This window comes from Eurytemora carolleeae, unplaced genomic scaffold (genome assembly GCF_000591075.1).
Source record: "Eurytemora carolleeae unplaced genomic scaffold, Eaff_2.0 scaffold424, whole genome shotgun sequence".
Classification (NCBI taxonomy): Eukaryota; Metazoa; Arthropoda; class Copepoda; order Calanoida; family Temoridae; genus Eurytemora; species Eurytemora carolleeae.
Window position 1 is genome coordinate 117,157 of NW_019396546.1, and position 20,426 is coordinate 137,582.

Sequence of the window (20,426 nt, forward strand, 5' to 3'; positions counted from 1 at the left end):
GCGCATTGTCGAAAAGTCTATGTTTGTGATTGAATTGCGGGACGGGTGCGTCTTGCCTTCCCACCCCCCTCATTGGAAGGATGGAAGAATAATCTGAACTTTGATGGATTTGAAGGGTTGATAAATACACTGAGCAAGGATGGATTGGAAGGATGAGAGAATACATTGAGCTAGGATGCATTGGAAGATTAGAAAAATATACTGAGTTAGGATGGAATGGAATGATGGGAGAAACACTGAGCCAGAATGGATTGGAAGAATGAGAGAATACATTGAGCTAGGATGCATTGGAAGATTAGAAAAATAAACAGAGTAAGGATAGAATGGAATGATGGGAGAAACACTGAGCTAGAATGGATTGGTAGGATGGGAGAATACACTGAGCTAGGATGCATTGGAAGATTAGAAAAATAAACAGAGTAAGGATAGAATGGAATGATGGGAGAAACACTGAGCTAGAATGGATTGGAAGAATGAGAGAATGCACTGAGCTAGGATGCATTGGAAGATTAGAAAAATTAACAGAGTTAGGATGGAATGGAATGATGGGAGAAACACTGAGCTAGAATGGATTGGTAGGATGGGAGAATACATTGAGCTAGGATGCATTGGAATGACGTGAGAACACACTTAGCAGGGTAGTTATGAAAAATTGGTGTATCAAGAATTAAGATAGGATCATAAACTCTCTGTTTCAAAAATTGAGAAGGAATTAATCCGTTCTGCATATCTCTGATTTTTATATTTCCGCTATCTCCTGTTAAGTTCTGTTTAGTTACAAATATTCTATTTTATTTCCTTAAACCTAAGAGTACAAGAGTTTTGATTTATAGTAGCATGATAACGTTTTATATTTTAAACCCAATCAAAAAATTATTTTCTTCTGAAAAATACTGATTTAAATCCATTGTCTACAGTAGCAGGACTTCAGGAACAGGAACACTCCTATGAGGAGAATTACGATCCCTATTGGAAGGAACAGGAACCTTAAATACAAGAAAATTGAAGGATTGGGGGAACGGGGTTTGGGATTTAGGGGGCGTGAATAAGAGGTAAGAGATAAGGGACTGGTGGGGGNACATTTTGTTTGTTTATGTTTTGATTGCATACGGTTGTACTTAGTAAAACAAGAAAATTGCAGTATACAAACAGAGTAAACTTGTCCGTCATCACTGTTCATCTTGCGGAGACATTATAGACACATCTTTACAGTCTTTTACCCTTTTTATAAAACAAACTCTAGCAGACATAACAATATTATGGGTTTTGAAATTAGGTATTACAATGCTAATTCATAGCAAAGACGATATCGAATTCGTCACTGAATTCCCATTTTTTTTGGGACACCCTGTATATTATTTATTGCCTGTACAAATTTTATGTTGAAGAAAAGAGGCTGAAAATGGAGATTAAAGATGATGATGTGTTTAGCTTGGTTAACTTTCATAGACACAGTTTAGTATGAAATCTAGTTAATAAACTATAAAATAATCAAAACACTTTTAATATTAACTTTTGCATAATTTCGAGAAAAAGGTTGTAAAGATATAAAGATATTTTTTATTGATAAGTTGCAAGTCTTACAGTCTTAAAAGTGTGTGTGTGGGTGTTGGGGGGGTTCTTACCTTAGATCACCAAGTTCATCCTCCTCCAAGGGTGATGCTGTAGTAAGTTGACCAACATATTTCTCTGGTTGGATTCTTTCCACGGATATAGGATAGGGTTCATACAGATGTTTAGAGAACCCGGAGTATAACTCAACCTTGTCGGTCTTGTTATTGATATAGTTTTCTAGTATCTCCACTATTGCCGACTGCAAGGCAAAACCAAGTATAAGATATTTTTTATGTTGGGGATTTTTGTTTTTCTTCATGCATGAAAAAAAACAAATAAAAAACACGGAGACTTATAGAATGTAATGTGTGGAACAAACAAGTTCTAGACAATATTGATATGCTATACGATTTTATATCAATATAATGAATAAGACTTTTTTTTATCAAATTTTGATTGTTAACAATCTTTTTTAAACTACAAGTTTACAAGTTAACACATTGAAGCTGTTAATTGACAGCTTCTCTTTGTTTCCATACTGTTTGAAAGTTTGGTAGAAATCAAAAATTGATAAATGCATATAAATATAAATAAATATTTATATTTGATAAAATAAACTAAACTGAAATAATGAATTATTATATTTGGTTTCCTCTGTTGCAAGTTTATTGTTAGAGTTTGACTCGGATAGGTTCAAGTTCAGACTGAGTGCAGTGTATCCATAGTAGGGATAGAACTCCTCTACATTCAACCCTTCATCCAACTTTGAAGATTCAGAGTTTATCTTCCGTAATATCTAGAAATATAGGCGAGTCAAAAAATGTATATCAATTTTGTCTAATTATACTGTTAAAATGTTTATATATACACACATATATATATATATATATGATTTCATTCTACTTACTAAAATCTTATCAAGATCGGAGGTTCAGAAATGGAATGAAACCGAACAAGTGTAATAAGTATTTGTAAAGGAATTGAATCTTTGCCACAAACTCATCTTTTTTATTCTTACATCTTTGTGACCTGATTGTGTTAGTCTATGATATTTCAAACTTGGATTATTATATCTAATAGTATTTATAGCTTGAAATATCAAAATCTTTCAAAGGTCTACGACAGTGAGTTACGAAGACAAAGGGATTAGAAAATCAGAGTTTGTGGCAAAGACTCAATTCCCTAGCTATTTATTGTTCAAGTTTATGTAATTGTTGAAGCCAAGGCTAATAATTAATAGATGTAAGAATTACACAAGTAAAATGTCTCAAAAAGAATGAAAAACATTTTGAAAAATATGCAACTTTTAGGTTTTATGGTCGACTTATGAAATTTTAGGATTTTACGACCATTTTCTAAATCAAATTTTTGTTTTTCCACACTTTTTGGGGGCCTTGTGATATACAAAAATATCCATAATCTTAGTTTGAAATATCATAGGTTTACACCATTAGGTTTCAAAGATATAGGAAGTTGTGTTTGTGGCAAAGATTCGATTACTTTGTTTTATGGCATTATTTTTAAAATTGAGAATAAATTTGTAAATCAGTAAATATTTATGAAGTTGCATAAATTACCGGTATATCCGTCCAGTTAAAGAGATGTTTAAATTACCGGTATATCCGTCCAGTTAAAGAGATGTTTAAATTACCGGTATATCCGTCCAGTTAAAGAGTTGTTTAAATTACCGGTATATTCGTCCAGTTAAAGAGTTGTTTAAATTACCGGTATATCCGTCCAGTTAAAGAGATGTTTAAATTACCGGTATATCCATCCAGTTAAAGAGATGTTTAAATTACCGATATATCCGTCCAGTTAAAGAGATGTTTAAATTACTGGTATATCCTTCCAGTTAAAGAGATGATTAAATTACCGGTATATCCGTCCAGTTAAAGAGTTGTTTGAGTTCCTTCTCAACACTTCTTTTCAATTCGGCAAACTGATCTAAGAATATCATCATTATCTCTAGATTATCTGTATTTTCTAAATACATATTTTTTTTATTAAATGAATGTCAAAACGGCTGAACCAATCAGACATAATATTTGACGAACCTCACAGGCTCCAATGAGTTACATTAAACCTATTCCTTTTAAAAGGTTTTTTTAAATTAAGAAATTGGAAGCAGAGGAAAGGAACTGAACGCTTGACAAAAACTCAACCTGAGGTCGATCGTATAATCGTTGATATTTTAAACTATAAAGTAAATGAGTCTTTGCCACAAACTCTGATTTTCTTATCCCTACATCTTTCCAACACAATGAAGTAGACCATAGATATTTCAAACTATGAATATCGTTAGATCAAATAATCTAAGTTTAAAATATCAAAGATTCAAATAATCAGTGTGCAAAAATATAGGGGTGAGAAAATTAGAGTTTGTAGCAAAGACTAAATTCATTTGTATATTTTTTTACATAGAGTATAATTTATGTGATCTTTGGTTTTCTTGATTTATGTTTTACAAAAAAATACTCTCAGAAAAATGGCAAAAATGAAAATCAAAAGTTATTCCTAGATCAAGGGGAAGGGAGTTTAAAGCCAAGTATTTAACATACGTTTTTCTGTACAGCACAGTAACTTGAAAGTAATGCACAGTGCACATGCTTGCAAACGCGGTTTTTGGTGTTTAAATGTTCATTTTTTAAAATGTTTTATGGTGTATAAAGTTAAAAATTATATACTGTATACCAAACCACTTATTTTTATGTAAATATACTTTTATTTTTTTCAAATTCTCTGCATCCTGTTTCTAAGTTAATAATTATACAAGATTTCTCAGATTTAAGTTTCTAAGAAACGGTTTCACCCTCTCTACAGAAAATAGCAGTTGAATCTGAAGCTAGGAGCTGGAATGAACCTTAAACCAGGATTAGGATCACAAACGATATTCCTATTATGGAATATTTATGGATTACTGACAGCTGGACGGTTCTGGCCAGTTTCAACCCTAAAATCAACAAGCAAGGCCAGACAGTTTTCTATATTTGAGATTGTCTCATTTCCAAATACCGAATGCTGGACGGATAACAAGGTTAGGAATGGAACTTGTTACTCCTCTGGAGAGTGTGAGGACTACGGAGGAGTTATCAGTGGAGTGTGTGCAGGAGGATATGGAGTCTGTTGTATCTTTGATACCGGATGTGGAGGTATAATTGAGAAGAACTACACCTACTTCTCCTCCAGTAGTCCTGGATACAGCTCTGATATGAACACCTGCTCTATGCAGTTATGTAGACCTAACAAACAAATATGTCAGGTCAGGTTAGATTTTGACTCATTCATACTGAATGATGCGGAGACCCAGAGTAATTTAAAAGTTCTTGAACCCAACCTATCCTCTCATGGTCAATGCTTAGTAGACAAGTTCCAGGTTGCAGTTCCAGGAGGAAGATCCTCTCCAACTATTTGTGGAACTAACTCCGGATACCACATGTACCTGGATATTGGAGACTCTTGTAATCTTGCAACCTTCAACCTTGGTCAAGGAACCCTTCTAACCAGGGAGTGGACAATCAGGGTAATATATTTCTCCTGTGATGATACGAGCCGGGCCCCGGACGGATGTCTCCAGTATTTTAAGGGCATAAACGGCAATATTGAATCTTTCAACTTTAACTCCAGGTTGGGAACTCAACTAGCTGACCAGTCCTATTCAGTTTGTATGAGACCAGAGCGTGGATTCTGTAATATCTGCTATAGCGGTGGAACCCCTGATACATCCATGTTCAGGGTTTCTAATGAACAAGGAGAGGAGACGGACTGTGCTGATGCCTCGGATTATATTTCAATTCCTGGAGGAACTTGTCAGGATTCTAAAAAACTTAGAATTTCTTCTAAGAATTCAGTGAGTCGAGATAGATATTGTGGACAAAGGTTAGATTGTGTAGAGAGGGTTGGATCAAATACTGGAGATGGTTCGAAGCCTTTATTCCGAGTTGTAGGTGCTAAACAGTATACTGTCTGTACCAAGATACGACCATATATCCTCCACTTCCATACAGATAGCTTTGCAGCCGTAACCCCAGAAAGTGACGCGAATATTGGTTTCGGCATCGAATACTGGCAAATTGCTTGTTAGACTTTACTAACATCATCTTTAAACGGATAGAAAAAAATACATCCGTTATCGGAAAAGCTAGATTATCAGTAATTGTACTGTGTAATAGAGAATAAATTTATGAGTTATACTTATTTTTGCAACAAATGATCTCCGTTTAGCGTAGTGCAATTCATGTCGATTATCATATAAACCTTGAGCTGTTCTATTTAATTAACTGACCTTTAATCTCCGTATAGTAGAGTCCAGAGCATATCTATCATCAATTTAACCTTCAGTTGTTCTATTTACCTGTCCTTTGATCTCCGTTTAGCGGGGTCCAGAACATATTTATCGTCAGTTTACCCTTCAGCTGTTCTATTTACCTTTCCTTTGATCTCCGTATAGCGGGGTCCAGAGCATATCTATCATCAGTTTACCCTTCAGCTTTTCTATTTACCTTTCCTTTGATCTCTGTATTATGGGGTCCAGAGCATATCTATCATCAGTTTACCCTTCAGCTTTTCTATTTACCTGTCCTTTGATCTCTGTATAAAAGGTTCCAGAGCATATCTATCATCAGTTTACCTTTCAGCTGTTCTTTTTACCAGTACTTTGATCTCTGTATAGCGGGATCCAGAGCATATCTATCATCAGTTTAACCTTCAGCTGTTCTATTTACCTGTCCTTTGATCTCCGTATAGTGGGAGAGCATATCTATCATCAGTTTACCCTTCAGCTGTTCTATTTACCTGTCCTTTGATCTCCGTATAGTGGGGTTCAGAGCATATCTATTATCAGTTTAACCTTCAGCTGTTCTATTTACCTGTCCTTTGATCTCCGTATAGTGGGACCCAGAGCATATCTATCATCAGTTTTTCAGCTGTTCTATTTACCTGTCCTTTGATCTCCGTATAGTGGGGTCCAGAGCATATCTATCATCAGTTTAACCTTCAGCTGTTCTATTTACCTGTCCTTTGATCTCCGTATAGTGGGGTTCAGATTATATCTATCATCAGTTTAACCTTCAGCTGTTCTATTTACCTGTCCTTTGATCTCCGTATAGTGGGGTTCAGAGCATATCTATCATCAGTTTAACCTTCAGCTGTTCTATTTACCTGTCCTTTGATCTCCGTATAGTGGGGTTCAGAGCATATCTATCATCAGTTTACCCTTCAGCTGTTCTATTTACCTGTCCTTTGATCTCCGTATAACGGGATCCAGAGCATATCTATCATCAGTTTAACCTTCAGCTGTTCTATTTACCTCCGTACATAATTTCTATCATCAGTTTACCTTTCAGCTGTTCTTTTTACCTGTCCTTTGATCTCCGTATAGCGGGATCCAGAGCATATCTATTATCAGTTTACCCTTCAGCTTTTCTATTTACCTGTCCTTTGATCTCCGTATAGTGGGGTACAGAGCATATCTATCATCAGTTTAACCTTCAGCTGTTCTGGCAGTTCAGATCTTTGTAAAAAATTAATAATGTAACTAAACAGAATGTTGGGCATAGACGATGGAAAACTCCTTATAAAAATATTAAATAGAAAGTGTCATCGCATAATGCTGGAAAAATAGCTTCTTTTTTAAAGATTGAATTCTTATTGCAAACAATAGAACGCTAGATAGTTCCATAAAATTCCTTTAAAAATCTGTAAACATTATATCTCCACTTGAAAAGAGACACTTTAGGATAAAGGATAAAAAATAATCTACCCTGAAACTTTAAACATACATACTTTTAAATTTTAAAATATTGCGATTTTCCCCTTTTCTTTTCAAAATAATGTCTGATAAAGAAAAATGAAGTAGTTTGCATACACCACAAACAGGGTTACCCACAAAGGATGAGGTTTAAATGACGATATTTATTATATACTATTTTAAAGGGGAAACTAAATGATTTGACAACAAAACGTTAACAGGTGCATGAAACCTTTCAAGCAAACAAAAAGATTAAATAAATTCTCCAAAGTATCATCCTTTGTAGGTAACCATTTATTTATATCATTTTATGGATTATATAACGTATATGTAACATTTGTCAAAAGGTTTTTCAAGTACGTGTCATGAGATTCCTTTAATCTTTTAAATTGTAAAATTTTAAAAGCTTATATTTAACTTATATTAGAGAAGAACTATGGGACATAACCAATTTTTTTTATCCTTAACTTTAACCTTCTCTTGTTGTTTTTATTTTTATTTTTATTTTTTTATTATACCTGCAATCACATAGTCCCACTTTGTTATCAGTTATCTGAACCCCAAAAGGACCAACTTTACTGAACGTTGTTGGAACTAATATCATTATATTTTCTGTGGTTGGGTTGGTTTCCTCTTCAGCTGGGTTAGTTGTGGAAACCGTTGACAAATCCCCTGAATTCACCGAACCACCAGAATCTGTTGAATCAGATGAACCTGCTGAATCTGTTAAACCTGATGAATCAGATGAACCTGTTGAATCTGTTGAACCTGCTGAATCTGTTGAACCTGCTGAATCTGTTAAACCTGATGAATCAGATGAACCTGCTGAATCTGTTGAACCTGCTGAATCTGTTGAACCTGCTGATACTGTTGAACCTGCTGAATCTGTTGAACCTGCTGAATCTGTTGAACCTGCTGAATCTGTTGAACCTGCTGAATCTGTTGAACCTGCTGAATCTGTTGAACCTGCTGAATCTGTTGAACCTGCTGAATCTGTTGAACCTGCTGATACTGTGAATCTGTTGAACCTGCTGAATCTGTTGAACCTGCTGAATCTGTTGAACCTGTTGAATCTGTTGAACCTGCTGAATTTGTTGAACTTGCCGAATCGGATGAACCTACTGAATCTGTTGAACCTGTTAAATCAGACGAACCTACTGAACCTGTTGAATCGGATATATCTGTTGAAGCAGAAGAATCTGTTGAATAATCCGAATCAGCAAAGACAGTTGCATCTGATTCTGAATCTGTTGAACCTGCTGAATCTGTTGAACCTGCTGAATCTGTTGAACCTGCGGAACCTGTTAAACCTGCAGAATCTGCTGTACCTGCTGAATCTGTTGAACCTGCCAAATCTATTGAACCTGCTGTATCTGTTGAAGCTGCGGAATCTGTTGAACCTCCTGAATCTGTTGAACCTGCTGAATATGTTGAACCTGCTGAATCTGTTGAACCTGCTGAATCTGTTAAACCTGCTGAATCTGTTAAACCTGCTGAATCTGTTGAACCTGTCGGAGGATCTATAATAAAATAAAATAAATTTTGAGGACCATTGTGTTTGTTTTAAAAATATAAATTTGTTGACCTGTGTCAGGACCGTTGGAAAACATTATTCGAAATATTTCTTCCAAATCAATTGTAGATTCATCCTCGGCCATCTGCCAAATATTAGTAATATAAAAAGGTTCGTTTTGGAAATTGTGTTTTTATATATTAGTGGAACATTATACATATTTGTATATATTGTTCCAAGTTAAAATTGTGATTTCCCAAGAGCAGATTTTCAAATGTATCATTAGGTGTATTGTGCCTTAAATGTGTTTTGATATTAGGTGTTTTGACAATAGGTATTTTGTATCCAATCTCTTTTTTTGACTGGCAACTTTTAGGAATGTTCTTTTATATTGTTTCTGAAGCTGACCGGGGGGGGGGGGTGCAACTACTTTGTTGTTTTCCTGACATAGATAGCTGTTAAAATCTTATATTTTTAAACCGTTATGTACATTAGAGGTTTACTTAATACTTTTAACAGCAGAGCAGAGAATGATAGAACCAGGTTTATTGTCAAATATGACCCTAGACTGCCTAGGTGTTCTGAAACACTAAGATCATCCTCTTCAGCCTCTTCTCCTATGGTATGCTACCAGAGAGTGGAGAATTTAAAGGATCTCTAGGTTAAGTCTAAACTTCCAGGAAGACAGAGATTCACAAGGGAAAGAAGAGATAAGGTTGGGTTTAAACCCTGTAATAAATCTCGCTGCCCAGTATGTGAACAGATGGAAGAGAATACTGTTGAAGAGGTGGTTAAGCTCTGCTACTGGAGAAAAGATGAGGATTAAGGATAAGCTGACCTGCTCCTCCTCAAATATGCTATATATGATTACATGTAGGAGAGGACGCCGAGTTTGTCCTACCCATCCACAATATATATGAGAGACAGGGAAGGAGGCTAAAGAAAGGCTGAGGGGTCACAAAGGCACCCTTACACAGCTAGGACAAAAATACCCACGCCCCTGTAGGTGTTTACTTTCATGCCCCTGGCCACTCCTATGCAGATGTATCCTTCATTCCCATAGAGAAGATCAGGTCCAGGGACAGCATGGTCAGCAAAGTCAGGGAATCATACTACATTACATCCAGAAATTCAACTCAGTGAGATCAGGACTGAACAAGAAAACATAATGCTAATTGCAATCTTCAAAAAAAATTAATCATGTTTGTTTTAATCTGTATTTTTATGTATTACCAACAGTACCTTACAGTGTTGATAGAATTCAAGTATTTGACAATTTTGTGGACGAATTCTACCCCCTTCAACACCCACTCCCCCCACCCCACCGCATACGCCCATTAACTAGTCAATCCCTTTCCAGACATTCAATACTCTCCAAACGAGTAAGGTACGGTTTTCTAGTTTTTTTCTTGTCATTTTAAGTTTTATGTGTTTTGACATTATTGATTTCGAAAAATTCCTTATTGTAAAGATTAAAATAATTCTTGTACTGTGCTTTGTTTATTGAAGTTGTATTGTTTTTATTATTTATTTTATATATTTATTGTAAATTTTTTTTTTCGCTTATATATTGTAATATTATAGGACGAACTCCTGATGATGCCAAAGTTTTTGGCGAAATATATTGAGAAGAAAATGGTGTAATTCTAGTGATAGAGAGTAGGGTTGGTATTTGTTAGGTTAACAGATCAAATCGAAAACAAAGACCTGTAGTCATCTCTTTTTGATTACCATGTTTTTTTGGACACTTTGTATATTATAATGTACATTTTGAAAAGTGCAATTTGTGGATCAGTCACTTGATTATTTTCTCTAAAGATATCATGAGTTTTTTTGGTAAAGTAATCGGTCTCTGAGTAGAATATTTCTTAATAAAAGGCTTGCTTTCTGGTATGCAACAATTCCCATAAAATCCCGCTAATCGATACATTTATTCTTGCAGGTCCATATTAAAAGGAGAAGCCAGTTCTTTCCAAAGGGATGTCAATTACTCTCCGAAAATTCAAATTAATGAGAACCAGAAAACTGTTCTTTCATTCACTTTTTTCGTAGTTCGCATTTATTGCAGCTGATTTATCTTCAAAAATGTTCAAGGCAATGGTTTAGAATTTGCAAATTTCGAAACTCTTAGAAACATTTAACAATTAAAAGAAAAAGAAGACGACGGGGATTCCACTGTTTTCCGGTTCTTACTGTAGTAGCAGATGGTGCTTCTGTAGATAGTTCTGGAAACCCATTTTCTTCTCCATAAAGCATTCTAAATAGCGTCAAATTTTCTTAAAATACCGTCAGTGGGACCCATTTAACAGTTGAATGGGAAGACGACTGTTAGACACAAGTTGTGCAGTGTACACAGGCCCTATTTCACTAAGTTGGTTTTAAAGCTAAAATTGGTCAAATTATTTGCTTTAAAACATTCTCAAAAACACTTAAATCTCGTCTTTCTGATCCCTAGTTATTTTTAGAAAAAGGGCATTTTCGTTATTAAAAGCACACAAATATTTGCTATGGAAGTAGTTAATTGATTTCAGATACACCTGATATTCCACATTATTCTGACAACCACTTTACGAACCTTGCAACTTGTAGACAGTGGTCAAGGAAACACATGCATGTATTATCAGGATAGGAGTTCATCCAACAGGTCGGGGAAACCTAGAATATAAATATCAAGAGTTCATCCAATAGGAGTTCATCCAACAGGTCGGGGAAACCTAGAATATAAATATCAGGAGTTCATCCAACAGGTCGGGGAAACCTAGAATATAAATATCAGGAGTTGATCCAACAGGTCGGGGAAGCCTAGAAAATGAATATGAGGAGTTCATCCAACAGGTCGGGGAAACCTAGAATATAAATATCAGGAGTTCATCCAACAGGTCAGGGGAACCTAGAATATAAATATCAGGAGTTCTTCCAACAGGTCGGGGAAACCTAGAATATAAATATAAGGAGTTCATGCAACTGGTTGGGGATACCTAGAATATAAATATCCGGAGTTCATCCAGCAGGTCGGGGAAACCTAGAATATAAATATCAGGAGTTCATCCAATAGGAGTTCATCCAACAGGTCGGGGAAACCTAGAATATAAATACCAGGAGTTCATGCAACAGGTCGGGGAAACCTAGAATACAAATATCAGGAGTTCATCCAATAGGTCGGGGAAGCCTAGAATATGAATACAGGAGTTCATCCAACAGGTCGGGGAAACCTAGAATATATATATCAGGAGTTCATGCAACAGGTCAGGGAATCCTAGAATATAAATATCAGGAGTTCATCCAATAGGTCGGGGAAACCTAGAATATAAATATTAGGAGTTCATCCAACAGGTCGGGGAAACCTAGAAAATGATTATCAGAAGTTAATCCAACAGGTCAGGGAAACCTAGAATATAAATATCAGGAGTTCACCCAATAGGTCGGGGAAACCTAGAACATGAATATCAGGAGTTCATCCAACAGGTCGGGGAAACCTAGAATATAAATATCAGGAGTTCACCCAATAGGTCGGGGAAACCTAGAACATGAATATCAGGAGTTCGTCCAACAAGTCGGGGAAACCTAGAATATAAATATCAGGAGTTCATCCAACAGGTCGGGGAAACCTAGAATATAAATATCAGGAGTTCATCCAATAGGTCGGGGAAACCTAGAAAATGAATATCAAGAGTTCATCCATTAGGTAGGGGAAACCTAGAATATAAATATTAGGAGTTCATCCAATAGGTCGGGGAAATCTAGAATATAATTATATCAGAAGTTTATCCAACAGGTCGGGGAAACCTAGAATATAAATACCAGGAGTTCATCCAACAGGTCGGGGAAACCTAGAATATAAATATTAGGAGTTCATCCAACAGGTCGGAGAAACCTAGAATATAAATATCAGGAGTTCATCCAATAGGTCGGGGAATCCTAGAATATAAATATCAGGAGTTCATCCAACAGGTCGGGGAAACCTAGAATATAAATATCAGGAGTTCATCCAATAGGTCGGGGAAACCTAGAATATAAATATCAGGAGTTCATGCAACAGGTCGGGGAAACCTAGAATATAAATATCAGGAGTTCACAGGTCGGGGAAACCTAGAATATAAATATCAGGAGTTCATCCAATAGGTCGGGGAATCCTAGAATATAAATATCAGGAGTTCATGCAACAGGTCAGGGAATCCTAGAATATAAATATCAGGAGTTCATCCAACAGGTCAGGGAAACCTAGAATATATATATCAGGAGTTGATCCAACAGGTCGGAGAAACCTAGAATATAAATATCAGGAGTTGATCCAACAGGTCGGGAATGTTATTGGTTCGAAATTTCTTTTAGCCCAATATTTTTTTGTTAATTCTTTAAAAGTTATTCAAGCTTTTAACGCTTTAAAGGAGCTGAGCTGGAAACTTATCTATTGTGGATATCGAGATCAAACTTTAATTTTCCTTTTTTCCTAAATTTGCCCATTATTTGATACAGAATACAACGTTTGAGTTATCAAAGGTCTAAAGCACCAGGATAGAAACGATAAGAAAATTAAAGTATGATTTATTAGAAGATTAATCAATTCCTTTATTTACGAACAAAAACTGGGCCAAGTTAATGTAATCATAAAATCTATTTCTTAAAACCGACATTATTAAGATTATTACATTAGATCAGAAACTATAGTTTTCTAATTTTTACCATACTCTGGTCCGGGGGCTTTCCACGGATAATTCCCATTAAACTCAGAACAACTACTAACCATAGAATTCTTAACATTTTCTAACTAAAATAATGATAAGAAAAGCTATTTTGTTTATGTCTGAAGAAACCCGATGGTGATTTGTTTGGTTGAATAAATCCCAAAAGATTAGGTTTGAGTTGGATCAACACCAAAGGATTGGGGTTTGGTTTGATAAAAACCAAAGGATTAGGTTTGGGTCGGTTAAAACTTAAAGATTAGGTTTAGTTTGGATCAAAACCAAAGGATTAGGTTTAGGTTGGATCAAACCAAAGGATTAGGTTTGGGTTAGATACAAACTAAAGGATTAGGATTGGGTTTTATCAAACCAAATGATTAGGTTTGGGTTAGATACAAACCAAAGGTTTAGATTTGGGTTGGATCAAACCAAAGGATTAGGTTTGGGTTAGATACAAACTAAAGGATTAGGTTTGGGTTGGATAAAAATCAAAGGATTAGGTTTGGGTTGGATCAAACCAAAAGATTTGGTTTGGGTCGGATTAAAACCAAACGATTAAAATCCAAGGTTTTGGTTTGATTGAAGGTATAGGATTAAGTTTGAGCATGGATAAAAATTAAAGAATTAGGTTTTGGTTGGATTAAAACCAGATGATTAGGTTTGGGTTGCAATAATTCTGTCTGTAAAATTTGGTCCTGTCTGGATGAAAACACCGGAGTTAGTTAGAAGATAAAGATTATTGTATCATATATCTTTTAGATAAATCAACTCGAGTTTCTTTCAAGATAAGTTTTTGGTTGAATAAAAACTGTAAGCTTTAAGTTGAGTTTTATGTTTAATTTAATGAAAAATAAATAATTATTTCTAAGTATGGGTTTACATAATATATCCTACTTCATGTAAAACGAATTACTGAAAGCTAAAGGTTTGGTTTGATGATCTAATGTTTTGATTTCCAAGGTGTCCAGGTCATGGTAACATGGATCCAGGGTTACATGAATACTAGACTTTCTAGTTTCTATATAATCCTGTTACGTGTGTATGTTAGAGGTTGATGTATATATTTGGTAGTCCAGGTTTTAAACTTTCAATTAAAAGTGTTCAAACCATTTATTATTCATGTCTTTTTATTTAAAGGATTCGAAGTAATTTATAGTTAATTATTATGATTAATAAATGAAATGAAATAAAACTAATTAACGAGCTAATTGTTAATTTCTTTGGCCTATTGTGTTTTATATCTTAACTCTTAATCTTTAAATTGAAAAAACAACAAATTGCAGTTCAGAATTTAACAGTAATAACACATTAATATCAAAATAAGAAGAAACAGGGTGTCCTACGAAACATCACTGTTTAAAGACGACTTGAATTTCGTCTTTGATCGTTGAAATACATTTCGGCTGTAATTCGTAATACCTTTATTAGGAGTAAAATTCTTGAATTAATAATCACAAAATACCCTTAGTTTTTTTTCTGGCCATTCCAAAAAGTGATCTGTCTTTTCTTGTGTTTTCGACGTTGAGGGAGATCTAAAGAATTTGTGTTCAGATTTCAACAATTTTGGTTTCAAATAATATATAAAAAACATTAACGAAATTCTTAATTGCTCCGGTAACAGTTAAAGCACAATAACGGCAAAGAAAAAAATCTTACCGACGTCATTTCAAGTCAACTTAAGTAAAGTCAATTTAAAAATTTCACGCTCACTTGTTCTTTTAAAATGGCTTTTTATTTAATTTTACCACCTTTATACCAACATACCCGACCTATGATTCCCCCATCAGAGGGATGTTAGGTTACATTACGTACCTTGGGACAATTAAGTAAAATAACGACCCGCTCTGCGAAGTTTTTTTCAAAAAATTCTTGCATTTTCATCTCAAAAACGATAAAATTGTGTTCAACTACTTTTTCGGGAATATAAAAATTTGACTTAGCCATGGGTTCCCTTAACTTCCCTGTAAAGTAGTTGTAAATAATTAAAAAACAGTTCTCCAATCCTTACACGCTAAAATATTTTAATCGTTTGTGCTTTTTAAAAATCGTTTATTTAAAAAAATTCATACAATATTTAATGAGAATTAAGATGTATCGCAGAAATTTATGCTATGCTTAATTTTTAGCAAACCAACAATATCTATCCCTATCTTTTCCATTTGATCAGCAGTCAGCACGTTTCTCTTCTAACATGGTCTAACCTGAACTTTTTTTTCGTGACCTAGCCTGAACTATTCTGACCTAACCTGAACTATTCTGACCTAACCTGAACTATTCTGACCTAAACTGAACTATTCTGACCTAACCTGGACTATTCTGACCTAAACTGAACTATTCTGACCTAATTTCAATCATCTTGACAAACACACTTATGGAGTAACAACTATCATGAATAACATAAATCCTGCGGACTTTCATTAATAAAAAAAGTCAAAGATTGAAATAAACTCATCTTGATATGAGTTGATTTAAAAAAAAATGTGATAGATCTCAAAATACTAGACTACATTTAACTTTTTTGAAAACTATAAACAAGAAACTGAGCATTTTTAATACATTTTTTATATACGATGAAAAATTTGTACTTTTTGTTGCATACTTTGTAGTGTTTCAAAACATACTTTGGTTTAATGGTTAGACTTTACTTTGTACTTTCAGAGATTATTAGAAGATAAGAGATCTAAAAATATTTGTTACTTTTTGGCAGGAGAATTAAAAAATCATGAAGAATATTCATTATCAATGTTTGTGAACAAATTATATGAACTAAAAAAATTTTGAATAAATCTTGAAAATAATTAATATTCTTTGTCATAACTGATAATTGTTTAGAGAAAGACGTATTTGGTTTTCTACAGAAGTAGATTCATCTTATTAGGTGAAGGTACTGATAGCATAAAAGGCATTTAAAGCCGTTACATAATTGGAACATCATAGAAAAATATCGCAATACTTTCGGAGAATTTGATCTGAAATTAAATTTTATTTTCAGATTTCATTACTTAAGTTAGTTTGCGATTTTCTAAGATATTTTCAACTATACATAATGTCAATCAATGGGTAAATATATTTTGATTAGATAATTTTTGTACTTTGATACAGATGCAGTCTAAGACTTTAGAGCAATAGAGAATTGTAGCAGACTCAAAAATTTCTCCTTGTCATTAGAGTTTTTAAAACAAAATTAAACTCTTTGTTTAAAGTTTTTCAGGTTCAGAGGATTAAACTCCTTGTACAGAATATTCCATATTTTGAGGATTAAACTCCCTGTACAGAATATTCCATGTTAGAAGATTAAACTCCCTGTACAGAATATTCCATATTTAGAGGATTAAACTCCCTGTACAGAATATTCCATATTTAGAGGATTAAACTCCATGTACAGAATATTCCATATTTAGAGGATTATACTCCCTGTACAGAATATTCCATGTTCAGAGGATTAAACTCCTTGTACAGACTATTCCATGTTAGAGGATTAAACTCTTTGTACAGAATATTCCATATTTAGAGGATTATACTCCCTGTACAGAATATTCCATGTTAGAGGATTAAGCTCCCTGTACAGAATATTCCATGTTAGAGGATTAAACTCCCTGTACAGAATATTCCATGTTAGAGGATTAAACTCCCTGTACAGATTTTTCCACATTAGAGGATTAAACTCCCTGTGACGAGAGCGTACTCTGTTAGAACTGTTCCAGCGAAAACAACTTCTTTTGCCAATCCTCTGAAATAGAAATAAAATCAATTTACGTATTTATTAATAATGAAATAATACATTTACTAAATATTTTAAAATATTTGATAAATTGGAAAAGTGATTTAAAAATTATATTTTCGTTACAGCTTCATTATTATTTATACTGTTTTAACTTGTAAAATTTAAATGTTTTAAACGTAGTGGTTAAAAAAATCAAAGTAAGCAGATGGTATCAAAATGTAATTTATTAAGTTGAGCTAAGTGGAATGTAAGTTTAAATGCGATGATATAATTGACGTAGCAAACCCTCTGAACTATAATATTGATGAATTACCTGTAAGGAGATGGTATCCTGGTTCCAACCTGCTCTATAAGGGCGGGTAGTATGAGGGAGAGGAGAGGGAGGAGAAGAGAGAGCTGGTTCCCTGTCATCTGGAACCAGGCGAGGGCAGCGAGGATGAATGAGCCATTGTTAATGGTCGTGGTTATGCATGCACACCAGGGTAGATTACTCACAATACCAACACACTTCACTGTCAGGTTCATGACAGGGTTGAACACAACTTTAACCTTGTTCACCAGGTTTCCGACCAGGCTGGTCAGCATACAAACCAGTTTAGCAACAACAAGATCATCCTTTGCTTCAACTTTAGTTACATTCATAGAATCTGGGGCATCAGCAGCAGGTTCCTCGGGTTCTGCACTAGGAACAACTGGAATGACAGGTTCAGGTTCAGTTTCAGTCTCTGCTGCTGTATCAAACTCTTTGGCTGCTGGTTCTTCAATAATAGTTTCAGCTTTAGGTTCTTCTACTGGTTTCTCTACTTCAATCGGTTCAACTGGTTCGGACACATTATCAAGAACTGTTTCTTTAACAGTAGCTCCATTCATAGTAGGTTGTTGGGGAGCAGCTTTCTGAACATCCCGGAGCATAAGAACAAAAGCTAAAACCGGAACTAGGAAAATATATTGAGAAGCAGAATCCTCCTGGGTTAAGGTTGGAACTCCAAACGCAGAGAGAAGTAGAAACCAAAAGCTTTCATATTTGATCATGTCGGCGTACTTCTCTCCCGAGACCTGAACCTCACTCTTGTTCACATCATGCCTGAACATATTTAACTCCTTGAAGAAGAGATTCAACATCTCAGAGGCAGCAGATACAGCGAAATAAATATAAATCAACTCTGGAGAAGATGCAGCTTCAAACCTTGTGACCTGGAGTACCGTCATAAACCAGAGAACACAGGTTGAATAGTAGATAAGTTTACTGAGAACCTGCTGCCAGGAGCCCCCGGAACTAGGTCCAACCTCCTGGTATACTCTATACACCAGACCACAGGCTAGCAGGCTCATAACTATACTCAAGTTCGAGGGAACTGAATCTATTCCCAGAAGTTCACACACAACTCCCAGGAACTCCAGACTGTACTCCAGCAGGGGGTTGAGGGCGAGGTAGGTAAGGGAGAGGATGGATGAGAGAGTGGTGATCACAAGATCCAAGAGGAACATAGGGATAGCGATCAGTAGATTGATGGTAGAGAAGGTGAATCCTGAAGCTGCTTCGCAGATATTCGGCTGCTTGTCTGCTTCCCATAACATTCCGGACATCTTGAGTCTTCTTAACTAATTATGCAAACTAAAATAAATACAAATAGATTATACTTTATATGGTTTAAATCTTTTCTTATGTTAACTCAATATATGTAGGTACAGGGTTTACCACAAAGGATGAAACTTCGGAGACGATTGTATGAAATTTACACTGTCTGCATTCCTTATATTTCTAACTCCCTGCCACTGTAAACAGGCTTGCCAAGGCATTAAATAAGCCGTTATAATAGACTATGTTCAAGGCAAAGGATTTAATTCAACCTAGAAATCGTCTTATTTTGAGAGTTTCAAGCAAGGGCATATACAAAATAAAATCTAAGGGGGGGGGGGGCAAAAATTTTTCCTTTGCCCCCCCTTAGAAGCTCCAAGGTGGGGGCAAAATTTGAACTGTAAATTCAAAATGTTTGGCTTCTAGACGATCAGGCTACGCCCCCCCCTTAACAGGTCTAGGGGGGTCACTACCCCCTTGCCCCCCCATGCATACGCCCTTGGTTTCCAGTCGTCTTTACAGTCTCATCCTTTCAACCTGTATTATATTTTGCATTGCAGTATATTGTATAGTTACTCTTTCTCTATGTTATGATCGTTAAAAAAGAGTTGTTTTACTTTTATGTAGCTCTCATAATTCACTAATACACCCAGGTTTGATGATTGCATTGCCAATATTACCCCGCAAACAATGATGCCGCAAGAAGCGTCATATATTGCATATCGTATATAACTGCGTAATACCCTAAATCTTGTACTCCTACGCAGTAAACACTATAAAATTGATGTTTAAAATTGTCGGATAATTTCACTAACTTTTCTGTAAACAAAAATGTATTGTACAATGCGTATATGAGTGTGTACTGCAGGAAAATCCAAGGGTTTGTTTACCTTTACGCAAAGAATTGTCCGTCAATATTCCCAGTGTAAACACAACTAATAGTTCTGCGCAACTCCGCAAGAGCTGGAGCTGTCATAACAAAGCAATGGGCGCGCCCAAAATAAAATTTTTTTTTTTTAAGATCGTAAATTAAAGGAATAACTTACAAATCACATTAAAAATTTAGATTCATTTATTTGTTTAATTATATTTTTGGCGCTATTAAGTGTTAAGTTTTGATACACCCTAAAATACGACGCAGTTTTGACGCATGCGTACATATTTTCAAGCGTATTACGTCACAAGGTATCGATCCGTGCCTGCTTTCTTTTTCAAGCATTAGGGATATTCGGGCAGACTCGGCAGGCGCATATAAATAGAAATTCTTAATTACATTTATCATATATATATATATATATGTGTATAATTGTTTTTTTTAGGGGAGGTATCAGATAGGCGTATATGCTACACAGGAGGTGCCTCTGCAAACATTTAGTCTCCGACATGCCGATGTCGAACATAAAAAGTCCAATTTTAAGCCCCTGGACAAATTCCTATACGCCCTGGAGGGATCTTTGTCCACGGATACTGGAGGTGGGTCAATTGATCGAAGACCCCCCTTTCGGAAAAGGGGGGGGGGGTTAAGAGTATCTTTTGTTCCCCCTTTTCTTAAGACCAACTTAAAAGTTTACTGCGGATTTTAAGTTTTAACCAACACTACGTAAGTAATTGATTATGACCCTTTCCTA

The 20,426-nt window shown here is 35.2% G+C and overlaps 3 protein-coding genes across 5 annotated transcripts; 1 reads left to right on the plus strand and 2 right to left on the minus strand.

Moving 5' to 3' along the window:
• Positions 1-770: 770 nt before the first annotated feature.
• On the minus strand, positions 771-8,958 carry LOC111705254 (chloride intracellular channel protein 6). Its single transcript, XM_023477753.1, has 9 exons — positions 8,886-8,958; positions 8,459-8,820; positions 7,819-8,399; positions 7,039-7,063; positions 6,786-6,840; positions 3,428-3,498; positions 2,207-2,350; positions 1,626-1,813; positions 771-986 (listed from the first exon to the last, which is right to left on the minus strand). Exons 1-9 carry the CDS (start codon positions 8,956-8,958, stop codon positions 899-901), a joined length of 1,587 nt encoding a protein of 528 aa, XP_023333521.1. The 3' UTR covers positions 771-898.
• On the plus strand, positions 4,320-5,887 carry LOC111705262 (uncharacterized). Its single transcript, XM_023477765.1, has one exon. It carries the CDS (start codon positions 4,409-4,411, stop codon positions 5,633-5,635), a length of 1,227 nt encoding a protein of 408 aa, XP_023333533.1. The 5' UTR covers positions 4,320-4,408; the 3' UTR covers positions 5,636-5,887.
• Positions 8,959-15,527: 6,569 nt separating the features above from the next.
• Positions 15,528-19,775, minus strand: LOC111705263 (uncharacterized). 3 transcript variants are annotated; one of them, XR_002765974.1, is made up of 4 exons: positions 19,689-19,775; positions 17,533-18,834; positions 15,837-17,225; positions 15,528-15,796 (listed from the first exon to the last, which is right to left on the minus strand). XR_002765974.1 is itself a non-coding variant. In XM_023477767.1 (4 exons), exons 2-4 carry the CDS (start codon positions 18,804-18,806, stop codon positions 17,111-17,113), a joined length of 1,353 nt encoding a protein of 450 aa, XP_023333535.1. In that variant the 5' UTR covers positions 18,807-18,834; positions 19,689-19,775; the 3' UTR covers positions 15,528-17,110. The 3 variants fall into 3 exon arrangements, 2 of the variants coding, with proteins under 2 accessions (XP_023333535.1, XP_023333534.1); XM_023477767.1 differs by having other exon boundaries at positions 15,528-17,127; positions 17,164-17,225; XM_023477766.1 differs by lacking the exon at positions 19,689-19,775 and adding an exon at positions 19,416-19,553 and having other exon boundaries at positions 15,528-17,225.
• Positions 19,776-20,426: the final 651 nt, after the last annotated feature.